Raw genomic sequence first — 17,826 nt, forward strand, 5'->3', positions numbered from 1 at the left:
TCGGAACCCCTCATCATTCTAGCCTCACCTACTACCCCTTCCCACCAACACATAGCCAATGTTCTAAACACATAGATCAGATTCTCTTGACACTCTATGCCTGTGCATGTGTTTCCTCTGCCTAGAATACACCTTCTCCTTTGCCTGCACACAGGGTGCCAGCACAAATGTCATCTCTCTTGTGAAGCATTCCACCCAGGTTCACACTGTTAGCCATTCCTTCTTCAACACCCCCTTAGCACTTATCAAACTGTTCCAGAATCATTTATGTACCTCTCCCAGACCAGACTGCAATTCTTGATGGCTGGGACTGTATCTTATCATCTACGAATCCCCATGCCCAGCAGAGCCTGGCAGAGTAGGTATCAATAAATGTTCGCTGAGGGAGTGAAGGAAGTGAGGGCTCCATTGAGATAACAGATGTGAAAGTTTAGGCCAAGGTGCTATAGGACCGTGAGGGAGGGGGGTTGTTACTCATTTTTAGAGTCAGCAAACCCCAAACAGAGAAGGGAAGAAAGGCTTAGGGAGTTAGGCTGACCTTAAGGAGGAGTCGCAGGCTGGGAAAGGATAGGACAAGGAGAAGGTGCCCCACCGCACACCCCCCGCAGCTGACCAAGCAGCAGCCGGCAGGCAAAGGCCAAGGTAAAGGCAGCAGAGAGGCAAGGAAGGGAGAAAGGAAAGAGAAGAGAGACAGCTGGTACCCCAAGCTCTCTGAATGCCAAGGCATCACAGCGGTGCTGTAAGAAGGGGGTGGGTCAGGGTAGGGCTTCATCTGGAGGAAATAGGAAGTGCTGTGGTGGTAATAAACAGGGTGGATGTGGACGGTGGTGGTGGTGGTGATGGTGCTGGAGGTGGTGGCAGTGGTGGTGGTGGTAGAGGAGCAGGAAGAAGCAGAGGCAGATGGAGCGCTGGTCCCGAGGCCTTCAGAACTGAAAGACTGTCCAGATGAAAGGCTGCGCATTCGCCGCAGAGAGACCCGGCTTGTCAAGAAGTGGCCAGCCTCGCCCTCTACCAACCTCTGAGATCCCAGGCCGTGCTGTGGTTCCGTCAGGCGCTGCCGGACGCTGCTGCTCTGCAGGCTGGGGGCTGCAAGGAGAGTGAGGAAAGCGTGAGGAAGGGCCAGCCTACTTTGGGCTGGTGGGAAGCAGGTTTGCCCATGGAGAAATGCTTACTGGAGACCACTCTGGGCCTTCAGTGGCCAGTCTGGAGAATGGGGCACCTCCTCCCCGAAACCTCCCACCAGGGGTCCTAAAAGGAAGGGGAAGTTGAAAAGGAGGTACCCAGGTCAGTTTTAATGGCAATTCCAAAGGAAGGAGACCTAGGGCCAACATTACTATGAAGGGAGACGGTAAGGCAGTTAGTGGGAGGGCACAGGCAGGACGGGGTAGGATAGGGGTTTGGGACAAGGTCCGGGAGGGCACTAAGAACCAGCCTTTTTAGAAAGCCAAACTCAGGAAATAATTCACAACTCAGACAAGGATTTATACACAAACATGTTCATCACATCATTATTAATAATTGTATGAAAGTAAAAATAAAGGTGGAACAACAGGAAAATGATAACACATCCAACTGCTGGAAGGTTACACAGCGATTAAAAATGATGCTTATGGGAATTCCCTGGTGGTCCAGTGGTTAGGACTCAGTGCTTTCACTGCCAGGGCCTGGGTTTGATCCCTGGTTGGGGAACTGAGATTCTGCAAGCCACGTTGCACAGCCAAATAAAAAAAGCTGCTTATGAGAAGATTTTTAAAACACAGAAAAATGTCTATTAAAATGCTCAGGGAAAACAAAAGGATACCAAATCTCATGTAAAAGGAATACCTTGAGCTATAGAATACACAAGACAGGAATTTGAAACAAGGCCTTTCTGTTTCTAGCTGTGACCTTGAGTAACTTACTTCCCTATTTTAATTCCTAATTTATAAAATCCTTCAGGGTTGTCATGCGGCTTCAAGATAATATTTTTAAAGTACCTGACACAGTTCATGGCACTCAGTAAATGGTAGTGGTTATCATTATCTTGACCACATAAAAAAATTATTTAAAATTCACAAACAAAAGACTGAAAGAGAAGGTACTCAAATATGATGGGATTACAGATGCCTTTTTATGCCCATATTTACTCTTTTTACTATCCAAATTTCTTCTAATAAGCATGTACACAACAAAGAACCAGCTCTTGGATCAATGCTGCAAATCAGGCTCTTGGAAGATGAGGGCCACCATGCCCAGAGAAGGGGTATGTGGGTACCAGATAACTTAGAGATGTGCTAGAACATCCCTCTTGGGCTCATTCCCAGCTCCAGTTGAAAACAGAATTCACACCCTTGTTTTTTTCTCCTCTACCCTGATATATGGGCATCCTTGCCTTCTCCCTAAAGATGGGAGAAAGGACACAGTTACATGGATGGCAGAAGCATTGGAAGGGCCACCAGGAAGAGAGCACAGTTCCATGGTGATGGAGAGCTAGGGAGGCAGGGCTTCTATGGCTGCTGGCTTTCGAGACATGAAAGGGAGGCTTAAGGGGAAGAGGAAGCATGGAATAGGGACGGGGAAAGAGAGACAGAAGGGGAAAACAGAAAGAGAAAAGAGGAAGAGGATCTTTCCTTCCCTCTTTCATCTCAGCCCAGCTAGCTGAAGGGCCACCAGGACATCTTTCTAGCTGGGCTGAAAGGAGAAGCCTAAGCCTTCCATCACCATGGCTGTTCTCTCTCAAGCCCTCAGCTGAGCAGGCTGATTCTTCTCACCTCCGAACCCTTCCCTGAAGTTAGTAGGGACTGTGGTGAGGGAATAGCAGGAGCAGGCAGGGGAGTGACGCAGGCAGGAGAAGGGGCCCGTGGGATAGGAGTGTTGGTTTAGTCCCAAAAGTTGGAAAAATAAAAGCCCCAAAGGGGCTCCTCAAACCCGGGTATTTCCAGAGGGACTGATCATCCGAGCCGGCGGATGTTGAGCAGAGAGAGCGGTCACTGAACCTACGCCCCATCAGCCAGGCAGCATCTAGGGTCCAACAGCCAGGCCAAAAGGAGAAGAGAATCTGATTTACAGAGGGCTTCACCCTGCCCCTCAATGGGATAAGGGAAGGGCCAGGGGGCAAGGGGTGGGTGGCTCAGAGCTAATGAAGGTCCCTCCCAACCCGGAGAACATGGGAGCCTTTAGATCAATACGTCAAGATCAAGCTCTACCTGTTAGTGATCCTAACCTTGCTGGGCCTTTGACTAAAGCCCTGCCAAGTTAACAGCCCAGGGAAAGAAGAGGCTTGCCCAGAGGCAAACTATCGTTGAAGAAACTTACAAATAAATCCTGTCTAGAGCTGGAATCCAGCCTGATTAAAGAATCTGACTTTCTGAAAGTGAGCCCCTAACCCAGCCCAGCTTTCTGCCATCCCCTCTGCACTCATGGGATAGTGGCCCAGCACAAGAGCTTTTCCATAAAAGTCTATTCTATTTATCTAAAATAGCCTCTGATCCAGAGAAAAATTCAACAGGGTCAGTAAGGGGTATGTCCCTTCCTTCACTGAAGAATTCCCACAGAGTGCTGCCTCCTTCAATTCTGCTCTACTCAGCTCTTACCCCTCGCAGGGGAGAAAAGGAAGAGGGAAGACCCAGGACAGAGGGTGGGGATGGCCGAGAGTTCAGGTGGAAAGACAGATATGCTTGTCCAGGAGATCCCTCCTGGACAAGAATGTCTTTCTGGCTTGGAGGATTTAGGGCTCTTTCACTGTAAGGGACTATTGCTTCCTGGGGCCTCACACGAAAAAACAAAAAGAAAGAGACATCATTCCATTCAACTACTTTAGCAATTAAAAGTAAGGAATATAAAATTAAAACAAATTAGAGGAATAAGTAGTCAAAATGAATGCCATTTTTATATTATGAACCACTAAAGGAGATTATTTTTATAAAGATAGGAGGGGGGGAAAAAGAGAATAAAGGGATTAAAAAAAAACACAAAGAGTGAAGGGAGACACACTTAACACAACAGACCCATAGGGCAAACAGAACATATAGCAAGGGAAAACCACCAAAAGGACAACTATAAAGGGGTATCTTGATGCGGATTGTGCTTTACTAACCAAGGTCATGAGTTAAACCATCTTGGTTTCTGCCCCATATGTTGCTTAAGCACAGCAGAGGCCAACTTCTCAATCTGCACATCAAAGGCTCCTTCCCTCATCCCCACCCAAGAGGTCACCTACACTGCATGGACAAGGGTGACACAATCTCCTCATCCATGTCATCCACGTCGTCAGTCATGATGAAGTGGGCAGGGTTGGGGCGTGTACTACCCATCCAGCTGGGATCTATGTTGAGGGCAGCCACCAGTGAGTGGATGCCAGGATTATTGACAATCTGGAAGCCACAGAGGATCTCAATCTGTTGCCAGCGGTGCAGGCGCTCCCGCAGTGCTGCCGTCACCTCGCTCAGAGCTTGCCTGAAGAGGGATGAAAGAAAATGGCAGGCATGGGCTGGGTGTGAGCCCCAATAGAAATGAGGTTTCTTCTCAGAGGAACAAGTTGGGGGGATATGTGTAAATAAGAAACACAATTAAATCAGAAACTTAAGAGCAAGGTGGGAAATAGCCAGGGGCTGGGGCAGGAGACCAGAGCTGTACCTCTACCAGTGAAGAAGCAGAGTTAGGGCTGGAGGCCCTGGACAACCTCAAACTCTGTGGACATCGCCAGAGCTGGGCAACAGGTGCTACTTACTTAGCTGTTAAGATTTTGTGATCCACATCATCCAGGGAAGAGCTGTGGGCCACGTGGAAGGTGCCAAAGAGTGTGTTTCTCTTCTTTTTTATCTTCTCAGCCTGCAAAGATGAGGTCCTCAGCTTAAAAAGAGCAGGGATAGAAGCTGGAGAAATGAGAAATGCTATCCTGTGGCTGGTTCCCCCTCCTCCTAGCACAGCTTAGGCTGCACAAGAAGAAGGAAGGCAAGAAGAGAAAGGAAAACAGAAGGCAACAGGAGAGAAAAGGGTAGGGGAAGAAAGAAAATAGAGGCAATGAGACAAGCCAAGGGATCCTGGCCCCAGGAGGATTCTGTCCCCATGTCAGTCTGGGGCCAGCAGAGACGTCCCTCTACCTGCCTCCACTTGCTTCATCTTTCCCAGAAGGCAGGTGGGAGTAGCCCCACACCCTCATTCCCTCCTCCAGAAGCCTGAAGACATTATTAGAAACTGTATTATCAGGAAAAGAAACAAAACCCAACACCAGGATGTCTCTTTGTCCAACAGGAGAGATATAGAGAGGCAGAGAGGAGGAAGAAGGGCAGGTGAAAGAGAGGTGGGGGAAGAGAAGAGGGCAGCAGGAGGGCAGGTCTCACCCCCTCCTTGGCCACCAGCAGCTGCTTCTCGGCATTTTGCTTCTTGATGTTGTAGTACTGTACCTCCACCTCGTGTGTCAGCTGCAGCCACTTCTGAAGGGCCTCTGGAGCATACCATGAGCTATGTGATTCCAGCTCCTTCTCTGCTTTCCTCAAGGCCTCCCGGACCTGTGTAGCCAAGAGGATGTGAGTCCTTACTACTACCAAGACCCTCTCCAATGCCTCTGTATGATATTTCAGAGTTCTTTCCTTCTATCTCACCTAAGCTTCACAACTCTCCCAAGAGGGAGAAAGGGCAAGGATTATTCTCTGTATTTTATGTACAAGAAACCAAGCTTGGAGAAGGAAAGTAACCTCCTCAAGGTCACACAGTCAGTAGTGTCAACCAGAACTCAAATGGAGATTTTTTTATTTTTTTGCTGCCAGACTAGAGCATTCTTTTCTCAAATACTTGTTGCCTCTCCTCGTCATATAGCCAATCTCAGCAATCTTCCCTGCTCTCATAAGGTACAGGTTATCTCAATAAATCCTCTTCTTTCTGACAGTTGGGTCTGTTCTTGGACTCAAGACATCACAATGTGGCAGGAAAGCATTTGGTTGGGAGTCTGGAAATATGATCTGGTCCCTGGTCTGTCATTCAACTGGCTGTGTGACCATGTGTTTCCTAAAGCAGATCTCAATCAGTGTAAGGCTTTCTGCCATGCAAATCCAAACTGTAAGCGAAGGGGTGATCTCAGGAGAGCATAAGCTCACCGTCATGAGAGGTATGTAAAGAGCTCATGTCAGAAAGACCTTCAAAATGATTGCTAATCCAGAAGGGGACTGGCCTGAATACTCTCCAAAGTCTCCTCCAGCCCAGAGACTTTGTCTGTGATTCTCCCATTGAGATGGGTGGGTAGGCTGTAATGGGCACTCTCTACAAGGCAAGAAAACAACAAGCAAGCTTACACCTAACATGGGCATTGCCAACAGAGGCCAAGATATGGAAGGACCAATGTGTAAGCAGACATCTCCTCACTGACTTCTCAGCAAGGAGCATAAAATGAAGCATATGGTCACAAAGCACTCAAGCATGAAAGGTCTGAAATTATATACAGAATCCATTATATTCACTGAATTCCTTCTATCTCACCCAGGCTACCAGTATAAATGACCCCCAACTCCCCCATCTGAACACTGACTTTTAGCTGGTCGGAATCCCAGCAGTCTCACGCCCAACTTCAGCCACTGGGGAAGTATCCCACAGCAGGCCTGAGGTCCTCCCCTGAGCCTAATATAGACCAGGAGGGCCTTAGCTAAGGACAGAACACCTTCATTCCTCTGAAAGCCAATGACAAGATCAAGCGTCATTTGGTTTTTGCTCCTTGAAAAGGAAACTATAAAATGGCCCACTCCTGGCTTTATAGATTTAAAATGAGGAACAGATACCTTAGAGGCTGATACACCGAGTCTGGAAATGTAGGATCAAGTTCTACATTAAAAGCAGTTTAACGTAGCTGCAAAACTTTGAAGCTCTGAGGAGCAGGAGGACAAAGAGATAACTTAAAAACCTCCAAGTGGCAGAAAGGAATCTCTCATCATCTTTCAGGGCTGAGGAGAAAGAAATCCACCAGATCTCAATCACAAGTCAGGAAGGGGCGTACCTGAGAAACTGGGACAAATGAGCCTTAGGCCAAGTCTTATTAAACTACAACCCAGTTCCAACATATGTCAGTCTCTCATTGGCTTGAGGTGATCAGAGCCTCACCCAACATACCTAACAGAACCCTATATCTGATGGAAGATAAAAATCACCTGCAGCCTCTATTATTCTTTATGCACACCGTCCAGTATTTAATAAAAATAAATTACTAGACATGAGAAGAGGCAGGAAAATATAAGCAATAATCAAGAGGAAAAATAAGCAGTCCCATAAATGATCCAGATGTTAAGAGTTACCAGTCAAGGACTTTAAAACAACTATGATTGAAATGTTAAAGAAAATATGGGAAAAGATGGACAGGAAACATGAAAACATGGAGATTCTGGACAGGGAATGAGAACCTATAAAAGAGCATTCTAGAAAATGCTCTATGAAAGGGCATTCTAGAAAAATACATTATCTGAGAGTAGGATTCCACTGGATGGGCTAAATAGCACAATTCTTGGCAGAATACAAGATTAGGGAACTCAAAGACAGATCAATATAAAATAACCAAACCAAAGCACAGAGAGAAATAAAGAACAGAACTAAGCATAATACACACTACAGAGAATGTGTATTCTGCAGTTGTTGGGTAAAATGCTCTATATACATCAATGAGGTGAAATTGATTAACCATGTTTAAATTTTTTATATCCTTACTGATATTTTTGGCTGCTTATTACTGAGAGATAGATGCTAAAATCTCTAACTTTTTTTTTTTTTAAATCTCTAACTTTGATTATGAATTTGTCCTTTTAGTTTTTTTAACTTTTGCTTTACATATGTATTTTAACTATATTATTAGGTATATCAAATTAAGGGTTGTTATATATATTACTGTCTAATTCACACATATCATAAGTGAAATGTCCATTTTTGTCTCTAGTAATACTTCTTTCTCTGAAGTCTACTTTGTCTGATATTAATATAGCTACCGCTGCTTTATTTTGCTTAGTGTTTATCCTAGTGTTCTCATCCTTTTACTTTTAACCATTTTGTATCCTTATTTCTAAAGCTTGCCTCTTGTAAACAGCATATAGTTGGGTTTTGTTTTTTATCCAGTCTGACACTTTGCCTTTCAATCGTTTTGTGTAGTCTGTTTACATCAACCAAGTCTCAACACATTTGAAAGGACTAAAACCCTACGGCACACACTATTTGACCACAGCAAAATTAAACTGGAAATCAATGAGAAAGATAAATAGGAAAGTACCCAAGTGTTTGAAAATTAGGCAACACACTTCTAAATAACCACAGGCCAAAAAAGAAATCACAATGGAAATTAGATAATATTTTGAGGTGAATGATAATGAAAATATGAAATATCAAAACTTAGTAAATGCAGCTAAAGCAGCGCAGAAATGGGAATTTATAGCTCTAAATGCATGTATTAGAAAAGATTAAAGGTTTAAAATCTATAACCTAATCTTCCATCTCAAGCAGCTAAAAAAATAAGAACAAGTTTAAAAAATTTTAAGTGCAAGACTTCTACACTGAAAACTACAAAACACTGTTGAGAGAAATTTTTAAAGACCTAAATAGGTGACAGGATAACCAATGCTCATGAATTAGAATAATTATTTGGTTAAAATGTCAGTTTTCCCCCACATTAATCTATAGATTCAATGTAAAAACAAATAACAATCCCAGCAGAGCACACTGTAACGGAATGACAAGCCAACATGGAAATGCAAAGTACCTAGAATAGCCAAGGCCATGTTGCAGGAGGACAAAGCTGGAGAACCTAACACTGCCAGATATCAAGACTTGTTGTAAGACAATGTGGGATAAGGATAGACATATAGACCACAGAACAGAGTATCTACCTGGGAAAAAACCTTGATCCCCTACCTCATCTTATACACAAAAATTAGTTTGAAATAAGCCATATCCCTAAATGTGAAAAGTAAAACAATAAAGCTTCTAGAGGAAAATATCTTGGAGTTAGGGAAAGATTTCTTAAACAGGCCACAAAAAGCATCAACCATTTAAAAAAACAAAGATTGAGTAATTGGTCTTCATTAAAGTCAGGAACATCTGTTCATTAAAAGACAATATTAAGAGAGCAAAAAAGCAAGCCACAGTCTGGGAGAAAATATTTGCAATATGTATGTATATATATAGACAAAAAGACTTACATCCAGAATATATTTTAAAACTCTTACAAATCAATTAAGAAAAAATACAACCCAATTTTTTAAATTAGAAGAGATTCCCAAATAAAATGGTCGATAAGCTTATGGAAAGGTATTCAATATTATTGGTCAATAGGAAAATAAAAATTAAAATCACAATGAGATACCATTACATCCATATCAGAATGTATAAAATGAAAATGCCTAAAAATACCAAGGTTGTAGCTCAACTAGAACTCTCACACTATTGCTGATGGCAGTATAGATTGGTACAACCATTTTGGAAAACTGTCAGTTTCTGATAAAGCTAAATATATAAATGCCCTACTGCATATCCAACAGAAATAATTGATGCCCACCAAGAAGGTTCATAAACAATGTTATTGATAAACTGCAAAAAAAAAAAAAATCTGCAAACAACCCAAAAGTCTATCAACAGGAGAATGGATAAATAATTTACAGTATATTCATACAATGGATTAATACTCAGCAATGGAAATAAATCAATTATCACTACATGCAACATGGATGACTCTCACAGACATAATGCTGAGTGAAAGAAACCGAGCACAAAAGAATACATACTGTATAATGCTATTTATATGATGTTCAAAAGCAGGTGAAACTAATCTGGTTTAGAGATTAAGACTGTAGTTACCTTTTGGGTGGAATATCGACAGGGAGAAAGGGGAGACAAAAGTGAGCCTTCTGAGTGCTTAAGAGAGTCTGTATCTTGATCTGGATGGTGGTTACACAAGTACATGCATATGTAAAAGTGTGCCAGCTGTATACTTATGATTTGTATACTTTATGTAAATACCTCAATTAAAAAGGAACAAAATAACTGTTACCACCTGTTATTCACTGTTCTTTGACAACCACAGTGACCACTTTTTGCAACTTTCCGACTACTCTTTTTTTTTTTTTTTTTTTTCGACTACTCTTAGCCAGACCTTTGGCCCCTGTCCTTTTACCCCACCCCCTTGGGGTGTCCAAGAATTTGCAGATTTCCCCTACCTGCTCCAACTCCTCCTCAGCATATTTTTGGCGGCTCCGTTCATTCTCAGTACCCTCCCGCAGCTCCTTCAGCCGCTGGGCTTCCTGCTTGGCAAGGCTGATCTCATCACGCAGCTTCTTCTCCAGGTGTACCTTCTCCACTTCCACTGTGCGGTGCTCCTCCTGGGCTTTGTGCAGCCTGGGGGGCGAAGCAGGGAGCTGGAGAAGGCCAGGCAAGCAGGCGCCAGCCAACACGCCATGAGGCATGGCATCCAAGAGGAAAATGAGGGCTCCAGCACTCTGAACATATTCTCCCTACTCTGCTGCCTGCCTGGCTCTGAGGTAGCTCAGGTCACAACAGAAACCACGGTCACTACCATAATTCTTATGTGGGCCATCATTTTGCTGCCAGTAATAAAGGCTGTGAAGCTACGTTCCCGGGTACCTGAATCCTTCCTTCTAAGGTGTCTCACATACTCAGATTGTAACAACTATTAATTTACAAGGTATTTCACATTTGTTCTCCCTGCAGATAATGATATATTGTATCATTATAAGCCTGGGACAGATATGGACATGAAGGCTTAGAGACGGGAATTAACTGCATGTAGAACTGAGACCAGAATTCCAATCTGTATGTCTTCAAATCCCACAGTTACTACCTTATACCAAGGCATCTGGAAGGTGCAATAAATGTAGAACACCCTGCAAGCTAGACCAAAGACCCAGAGAAAGCCTGATGGTGAGATGTGATGGGGGTGGTGGTAGTGGGGAGATTTAAGGAAGATGAGAGGGGAACTATTGAGCTGTACCTCTTGGACTCCTGAGTACCTGTTCCCAGAAGCACCGAAAAATGAAATTCATGCCAAAGGGGCTGGACAAGATTTGGGAGAGCCCCTGCTGCCCCCAGCCCTGAGTTCCCTTCCTAAGTATCTTCCATGGTGGGTAAGATCTCAAGGGCATCAGTTATAATGAAAATATGCCCTTGTACCCACCCACACATTCCCTCTGTTTACTGACAAAACCCTTCATCCATCCAACCAAGCTTCCTTCCTTCCTCCCTTCTTTCTGCCACATATCTATGTTCATTCCTTCATTCATTCATCCATCCATTCATTCACCAAGTACTTTAAGGCATCTACTAAATGCCAAGCCCTGTGCTGAGCCCTAGATATATTGAAATGAGTGAGAAAACTGTCTCTGCCACTGAGGTACTCATAATCTAGTCCAATATAAACAAGTAAACAGATAGGTGCACACAGGGTGATAAGTTCTATGATAGAGAGATATACAAGGTGTTGGGTAGGCGCCAAGGATGGGGTGATCAACTCTGCCTGAAAGGAGTCAGGGAAGGTGAGGCCTGGGGCTAGACCCAGAAGAAAGAGTAACAGTTGGCTAGTCCCTCTGGAAGAGGGAAAGGACTTGGCCACTGTCAGGTCTTCCGACCTTAGTAGGAACCACCAAGTTACCGGGGAACCAGGATAAGAGGGGGAAAGGATGAGGAAGAAGACAAGTGATATATGGCTTAGACTTGAGGTACAGAGAGGAAGGATAGGCTACAGAACAAGTAGGGCCCACAGAGAAGAGCACTGACCACTGAGTTTAATTAAGTAGGTGAAACAGAAGAGGCAGAAACAGAACTCAGCCTATAAATAATCCCAAGTCCAGATTTGTCAGTGACTGAAGCCTCAAAAGATGTGGTGACAAGTAAGGAGGGAAGAGGAAAAATGTCTAGGCTGCAAGCTTCCTGCTGACAAACTGTAGCCTTCTGTCTACTTTGTTCCTGGAGTAAAAGGGAGTTGAACCTCCTTAAGGTATACAGCAGGTGGCGCTATACGCACAGCTAAAAACAAATCAGAGGCGCCATTTCCAGCCCCATCCCCTTCCCCTTGCTGAATGTCCTCCTTTATTGTATTCTTCCATGACCCCACTGCTTGAAATTACACCACTAGGGATTCGATTCTTCACTGAAATATTATCCTCTCTGGAAGCAGCCTCTTCTGAAAAGCCTGTGATATGCCTGTCTTCTCTATACAATAGGGAGCTCCATTTAAAGTAGAATCAAAACTGACCCACTTTCATAGTCCTAACAGCATCTAATAGAGATGAAGATCAATAAATACCACTGGGTACAGAAATGAGAAAATAAATGTACAATCAAGCCTTGTCCCACTCCGTCTCCTCCACAGAAGACTGAGCATCTTGAAGGCAGCAATCAGTTACCATTACAAGCAAGAAAATTAGGCAGCCTGACTGCAAGCCCTGGCTCTAAGCAGCTGTATGACTATGGACAAGTCTGTTCCCTGGACTAGGCCTGTTTCTTCCTTTTTAAGTGGGAATCAAAATTCCTGCCTGCCTCAAAGAATTATCTTGAAACCCAATGAAATCCTAACTGGAATGCACATGTAGCATTACATTTATTCACCCAAAATATCAGGAACTCTGTAAAAAAGCTCTTTGGTGGCTGGCAGTGTAGGCCTGCCAAAGTGAGGAGGGACAAGGAGGCACATGGGCTCTGGACGCTGTCAGAGGAGGATATGTGTGTGCACAGGTGCAAGCCTGTCTTTGGGGACAGTGTGCATCCGTTTTTCCAAGGGCCGCAGTGGTCATTTAGCTCTGGAGGCCATGCGGAGCAGGGAGGGCTGGGAGCTTAGTTTTATCCCCAAACTTGGAATGTCTCCTGCCTAGATTCTTTGCCTTTGGAATGAAAACAGTACATGTTTTTCAGACAAATGAAGAATGGGGACTGCCCACATAGCAGCATTTCGCCCCCATTTGGAAAAGGGCCCAGGAACAAGGGGGTCCAGCAAAGTAGCCAGGAATCGGCTCAAAGATAAAACTCCTCTTGCCTCCTAAAAGTCCAGCCCATGGAAATGAATCTGCTAAGGCTGCCTTTATTGAGGCAGCACCCTGTGGGTGTCGAAATTCCTAGCTTACTACTTTCTGACACTCACCCTCTCTGAGGCTTCATTTCTTCAACTCGAAAATTGGGATAACAATACCTACCTAACAGGGTTGTGGTGATTAAAAACAATAATACATTTATGTACTTAACAATACCTAGCTCTTAAGAAACCCTTTCCCCATCCCTCCAAAGAAAATTATATCTATCATTTTAAAATAACAGAAAAGAGCCAGACTTCATTCCTTTTTACATGGATTCCTGCAAAGACTTCTCAACTGGAGCCCCTAGGCTGTTGGAATAATTTTCTAAAAGACAGTCCTGAAGTAGGCCTCTCCTTTTCTCAAAACCAAAACAAAGCAAAAAAGCCAAATACCTACGTTGACTCTCTATTGCCTTTTGCATCCTACTAAATTTCTCCATGTGAGTCTGTAGGTGCCAGGGATCTGGCCTCACTCTACACATTCAACCAGAACTACCAGGTTACATCTTTCCTACCCATCTTTCAAGGCCACCTCCTCAGACTCCACATCCACTCATCTCCTACCTCTGTGCCCTTCCAGTCCTTGGAGCTCTCGTCCCATAAGCTGGCACTGATTCACTGCTCCTTCTTAAGTGTGAGCTTTGTGGCCCCAGGAGCAGCGACTTCCTTACAATTCCCTGCACAGACCTGGTTCCTAGACTTCAGGAAGTATTGGGTTGGCCAAAAAGTTCGTTTGGTTTTTCTCTGTAAGATGGTTCCAGTAGCGATTAGTTGTCCTTAACTTCATTTGAAACAATTTTGTTAGATTGTATTGTGACAGCTGTCATATCAGCATGCATTTAAAAAAAAAAACTTATCAAAATTGGTGAATTTTTGTGTAGCCATTTTAATATTGAAGATGGAAGAAAAAAGCAACATTTTCAGCTTATTATGCTTTATTATTTCAAGAAAGATAAAAACACAAATGAAACACAAAAAAAAGACTTGTGCAGTGTATGGAGAAGGTGCTGTGACTGATTGAACAGGTCAAAAGTGGTTTGCGAAGTTTCGTGCTCGCTGGACGATGCTCCACGGTCAGGTAGATCAGTTGAAGTTGATAGCGATAAAATCAAGACATTAACTGAGAATAATCAACATTATACCACGCGGGAGATAGCCGACATACTCAAAATATCCAAATCAAACGTTGAAAATCATTTGTACCAGCTTGGTTCTGTGAATCGCTTTGATGTTTGCGTTTCACATAAGTTAAGCAAAAAAACCTTCTTGACCGTATTTCCACATGCGATTCTCTACTTAAATGTAACAAAAATGTTCTGTCTGTAAAACAAATTGTGACAGGCGATGAAAAGTGGATACTGTACAACAATGTGGAATGGAAGAGATCGCAGGGCAAGTGAAATAAACTACCACCAACCACACCAAACACCGGTCTTCATCCAAAGAAGGTGATGTTGTGTATATGGTAGGATTGGAAGGGAGTCCTCTATTACGAGCTTTTTCCGGAAAACTGAAAGATTAATTCCAACAAGTATTGCTCCCACTTAGACCAAATGAAAGCAGCACTCGAAGAAAAGCGTCTAGAATTAGTCAACAGAAAACGCGTAATCTTTGATCGGGACGACGCAAAACCGCATGTTTCTTTGATGACCAGGCAAAAACTGTTACAGCTTGGCTGGGAAGTTCTGATTCACCCGCCATATTCACCAGATATTGCACCTTCGGATTTCCATTTATTTCGGTCTTTACAAAATTCTCTTAATGGAAAAAATTTCAATTCCCTGGAAGACTGTAAAAGGCACCTAGAACAGTTCTTTGCTCAAAAAGATTAAAAGTTTTGGGAAGATGGAACTACGAAGCTGTCTGAAAAATGGCAGAAGGTAGTGGAACAAAACGGTGAATACACTGTTCAATAAAGTTCTTGGTGAAAATGAAAAATGTGTCTTTTACTTTTACTTTAAAAACCGAAGGAAACTTTTGGCCAACCCAGTACTTAGGTCGGCTGACTGACTGGCACCTTCTCTTCACAGCTAGATCTTCTACAATAGTTTCTAAGCCATGTTTTATTTAAACAGAATCCCAGACTATCAGAGCTAGAAGGCCCTGGTATTCTCCTAGTTCAATGCCTTTACATTACTGATGAGGAAATAAGTCCTAGAAAGGAAAGGGATTTACCCAAAGTCATACAACAAGTGAGTCTCATGAGATTTAGATGCTGTACAAGAAAGCATGAAAGGTATTAGGAAGACAGATTTGTGAGGTTTCTTTGGGAAACAGTGAAGAACAGTTAATTATGTGTACTTCTATGGGAAGGGAAGCAGTCCAGAGGTGGGACGGAGGATAGAATGACCCCTAACAAGTCATCCAACCAGGGAAGCTCAAGACCTCTGACAGCTCCACACTTCTCCCTCTGAAGCTCCGAGGGAGAAAAGATAGAAATAAGCTTCTGCCCTGGGGAGGAATACTTGCCTGTGCGAATGGAATGGCAGGAACCTAGGCTCTGATGCAGGTTTGGAAGGATGACACAGCCTGGGCCTCTATGTCGTCAGCAGGGTCTCAGGAGCCAGAAGGCCCACAACGCAGGTGGAAACTGGAGGCTCCCAAGAGATGGCAGCACCGGGGCCGTGGGGAAGGGACAGGGCCTTACCTTTCCTGAAGGTCATGCAGACTCTGCTCAGCTCGGTGTAAGCCCTCCAGATCCTTCATCATCTTCTTCATGTGCTCCTTGGAGTAACGGTTCTGGATATAAGCAAACCAGCAGCCGCCCACACCAATAACGATAGACACCACAAGCATGAAGTCCTTGAGGTGATTATGGCGGGTCACTGCCAGAGAAGAAGGGCACAGTGAGTCAGGGTGCCCACTACACACTTAGCCTTGCAGACTCTGCTGCACCCCCTCCTCCACAAAGCCTTCCCACTCAGGAGGAATTCGTTTCTCTTCTTAGACACACACTGGCCACACCCTGTGCCTATTTCTCTACTAAGTCAAGGCTTAGTTTGGAAAGCATGAGAGGCCTTAGAGCAATACAGGAAGCTTACTGGATCATACTCTCCTAATATGCAGTGAAGAGAACTAGTGCCTTCTGAATACATCCCAGCCATTCTGGGCTGCGATGAGCCCATGTGCCCAGAGGCAGTGGCTTCCACCCTACAGGGTAAGCAAGGCTACAGTGCTACAGTAGGTAGAAGGGGATGGCTGGTAAGGGTACAAAGCAATGTCACTAGAGCCTGAGGACTGGCTGTGGGACTGCGGTTACTGCAGGAGCTGGGTTTCCTGGACTACGAGGCTATTCTAGGTACAAGGTACAAAGCCCAGAGCAGGTAAAGGTCTGCAAGTCTCATCTACAGAGAGCATTTCTAGGCTGCGGCTCAGCCCAGAGACCAGGTAGAACAGGAGTAGCATCAAGAGATTGGTACACATTAAGACGTTACGTGTGCCAGGAAGAGAGAATACCTCCAGGGAAGGCCTGGCAGCAATTTGGTGAAGTGCGAGGGCCCTGGCCGCCAGCTGGGGTTCAAAGCAATGCTCAGTCTCCAGAGCAAAACTGAAAAGCTGGACAAGGAATAACATCAGAAGATAAGAGTAAAAACCATGTCCCAAGAACTGAGCCAGCCAGAAGAGGGGCAGTCCTGGAGCCTGAGATTGGTCCTGGTGTGTCAGACCTGGGCTCTCGGCCACAGCACAGGAGACTGAAAGAGACACCAGGAGGGAAAGAGGCTGCTCCTGTAGGCCCTGCCTGCATTGTACTCCACTTGAGATAGAGCAGCTATGGCCCAGAGGAGCCCCAGACGAGGGAAAAGAGGTAATGACATCCTGTGCACAGTGGGTCACCTGGTGCTGGGGAGGGGGGAGGCAGGACTGACGGGATTTCCGTGCCCAGTAAGGACAAGGGCCTGAGGGGAATCCAAAAGGATCCAGTGGAGCCACCAAGTTGAGGCAGGGTCTAGACAGCAGGAAAAGACACATGTAGCTGAAATCCCACTGCATGAAGCTGAGGCCCAGTTTGACAAAAAGGGTTACATTCATAGCTCCTCATTGAAAGGCTGAGCAATAGGACCTGGGGATGGTGTGGGATCAAGGACAGATTAGCACATTCTATTTCCATCCAAGGGAGGAGAGTTACTAGGTCCAGGGTGTAGCCGAGTCCTTTACGTGTTTATGCCAGACTCTAACAGAGAAAACTGAGGGTCCTCTAGCGGCCATTCTCTAGCTTCCTGGCAGGTCTATACTTCCAGCCATTCTCAAGTCCCCACTCTCCCGGCCTTCAGGTCCCAAGAAGGGATATTTCTGCAGCACAGTGAGCTGCCTTCCTTTCTGGAACACACCTGCCTCCTATCCAGCCTCTACCAAAGGCTGGGGTATTGTATGTCTCCCCTGTTTATTAAAGACTTTTCATCTTGGCTTCCCAGGGTTTCTCTCCATCAACATCCCCTTTACATTCCTACTAAAAGTCAAAGGTACTCTGTTCAAACAAGACTCTATGCGACCAGCACCCTCCCCCTATTATCTCCAACCCTTCAAAGTTCTTAAGGTGGGCATACAGATTGGGCGCCGATCTATTCTATTCAGTCCCTTATTCTACCTTCTCTAGATTGATTTGAAACAAGATCCTATTTTTTCCAGCTTCATATTCTCATCCAACTCATAAATAAAAATACTGAATGACCAGGGGCAAGGATAGGCTCCATCAGTCACCCCCTGGGTCTCTTCAGCCAGTTTTCACTCCACTTAAATATACAAGCATCCATCCCATATATCCCTCTGCCTTGTCAAATGCATAGCTGAAGCTCAAATATACTGCC

At 44.6% G+C, this 17,826-nt stretch overlaps 1 protein-coding gene across 8 annotated transcripts in view; it reads right to left on the minus strand.

The window, feature by feature from the left end:
• Positions 1 to 17,826, minus strand: part of STIM1 (stromal interaction molecule 1) — a 197,487-nt gene that overhangs the window by 5,392 nt on the left and 174,269 nt on the right. For 4 of the 8 annotated variants that reach the window (XR_003622552.2, XM_007173634.2, XM_028164372.2 and 1 more), the window contains exons 6-12: positions 15,669 to 15,846; positions 10,158 to 10,335; positions 5,322 to 5,489; positions 4,709 to 4,809; positions 4,199 to 4,434; positions 2,908 to 3,000; positions 1,017 to 1,086 (exon numbers count right to left, since the gene is read on the minus strand). Coding sequence is in view for 7 of the 8 variants with exons in the window: in XM_007173634.2 (XP_007173696.1) it covers positions 1,017 to 1,086; positions 2,908 to 3,000; positions 4,199 to 4,434; positions 4,709 to 4,809; positions 5,322 to 5,489; positions 10,158 to 10,335; positions 15,669 to 15,846 (1,024 nt within the window). In the remaining variant the exon portion in view is untranslated. Of the gene's footprint in view, positions 1 to 701; positions 1,087 to 2,907; positions 3,001 to 4,198; positions 4,435 to 4,708; positions 4,810 to 5,321; positions 5,490 to 10,157; positions 10,336 to 15,668; positions 15,847 to 17,826 lie in introns of all 8 variants that reach the window. The other 4 variants (XM_007173635.2, XM_007173636.3, XM_028164374.2 and 1 more) reach the window with 2 other exon arrangements.

This window comes from Balaenoptera acutorostrata, chromosome 9 (assembly GCF_949987535.1).
Source record: "Balaenoptera acutorostrata chromosome 9, mBalAcu1.1, whole genome shotgun sequence".
Classification (NCBI taxonomy): Eukaryota; Metazoa; Chordata; class Mammalia; order Artiodactyla; family Balaenopteridae; genus Balaenoptera; species Balaenoptera acutorostrata.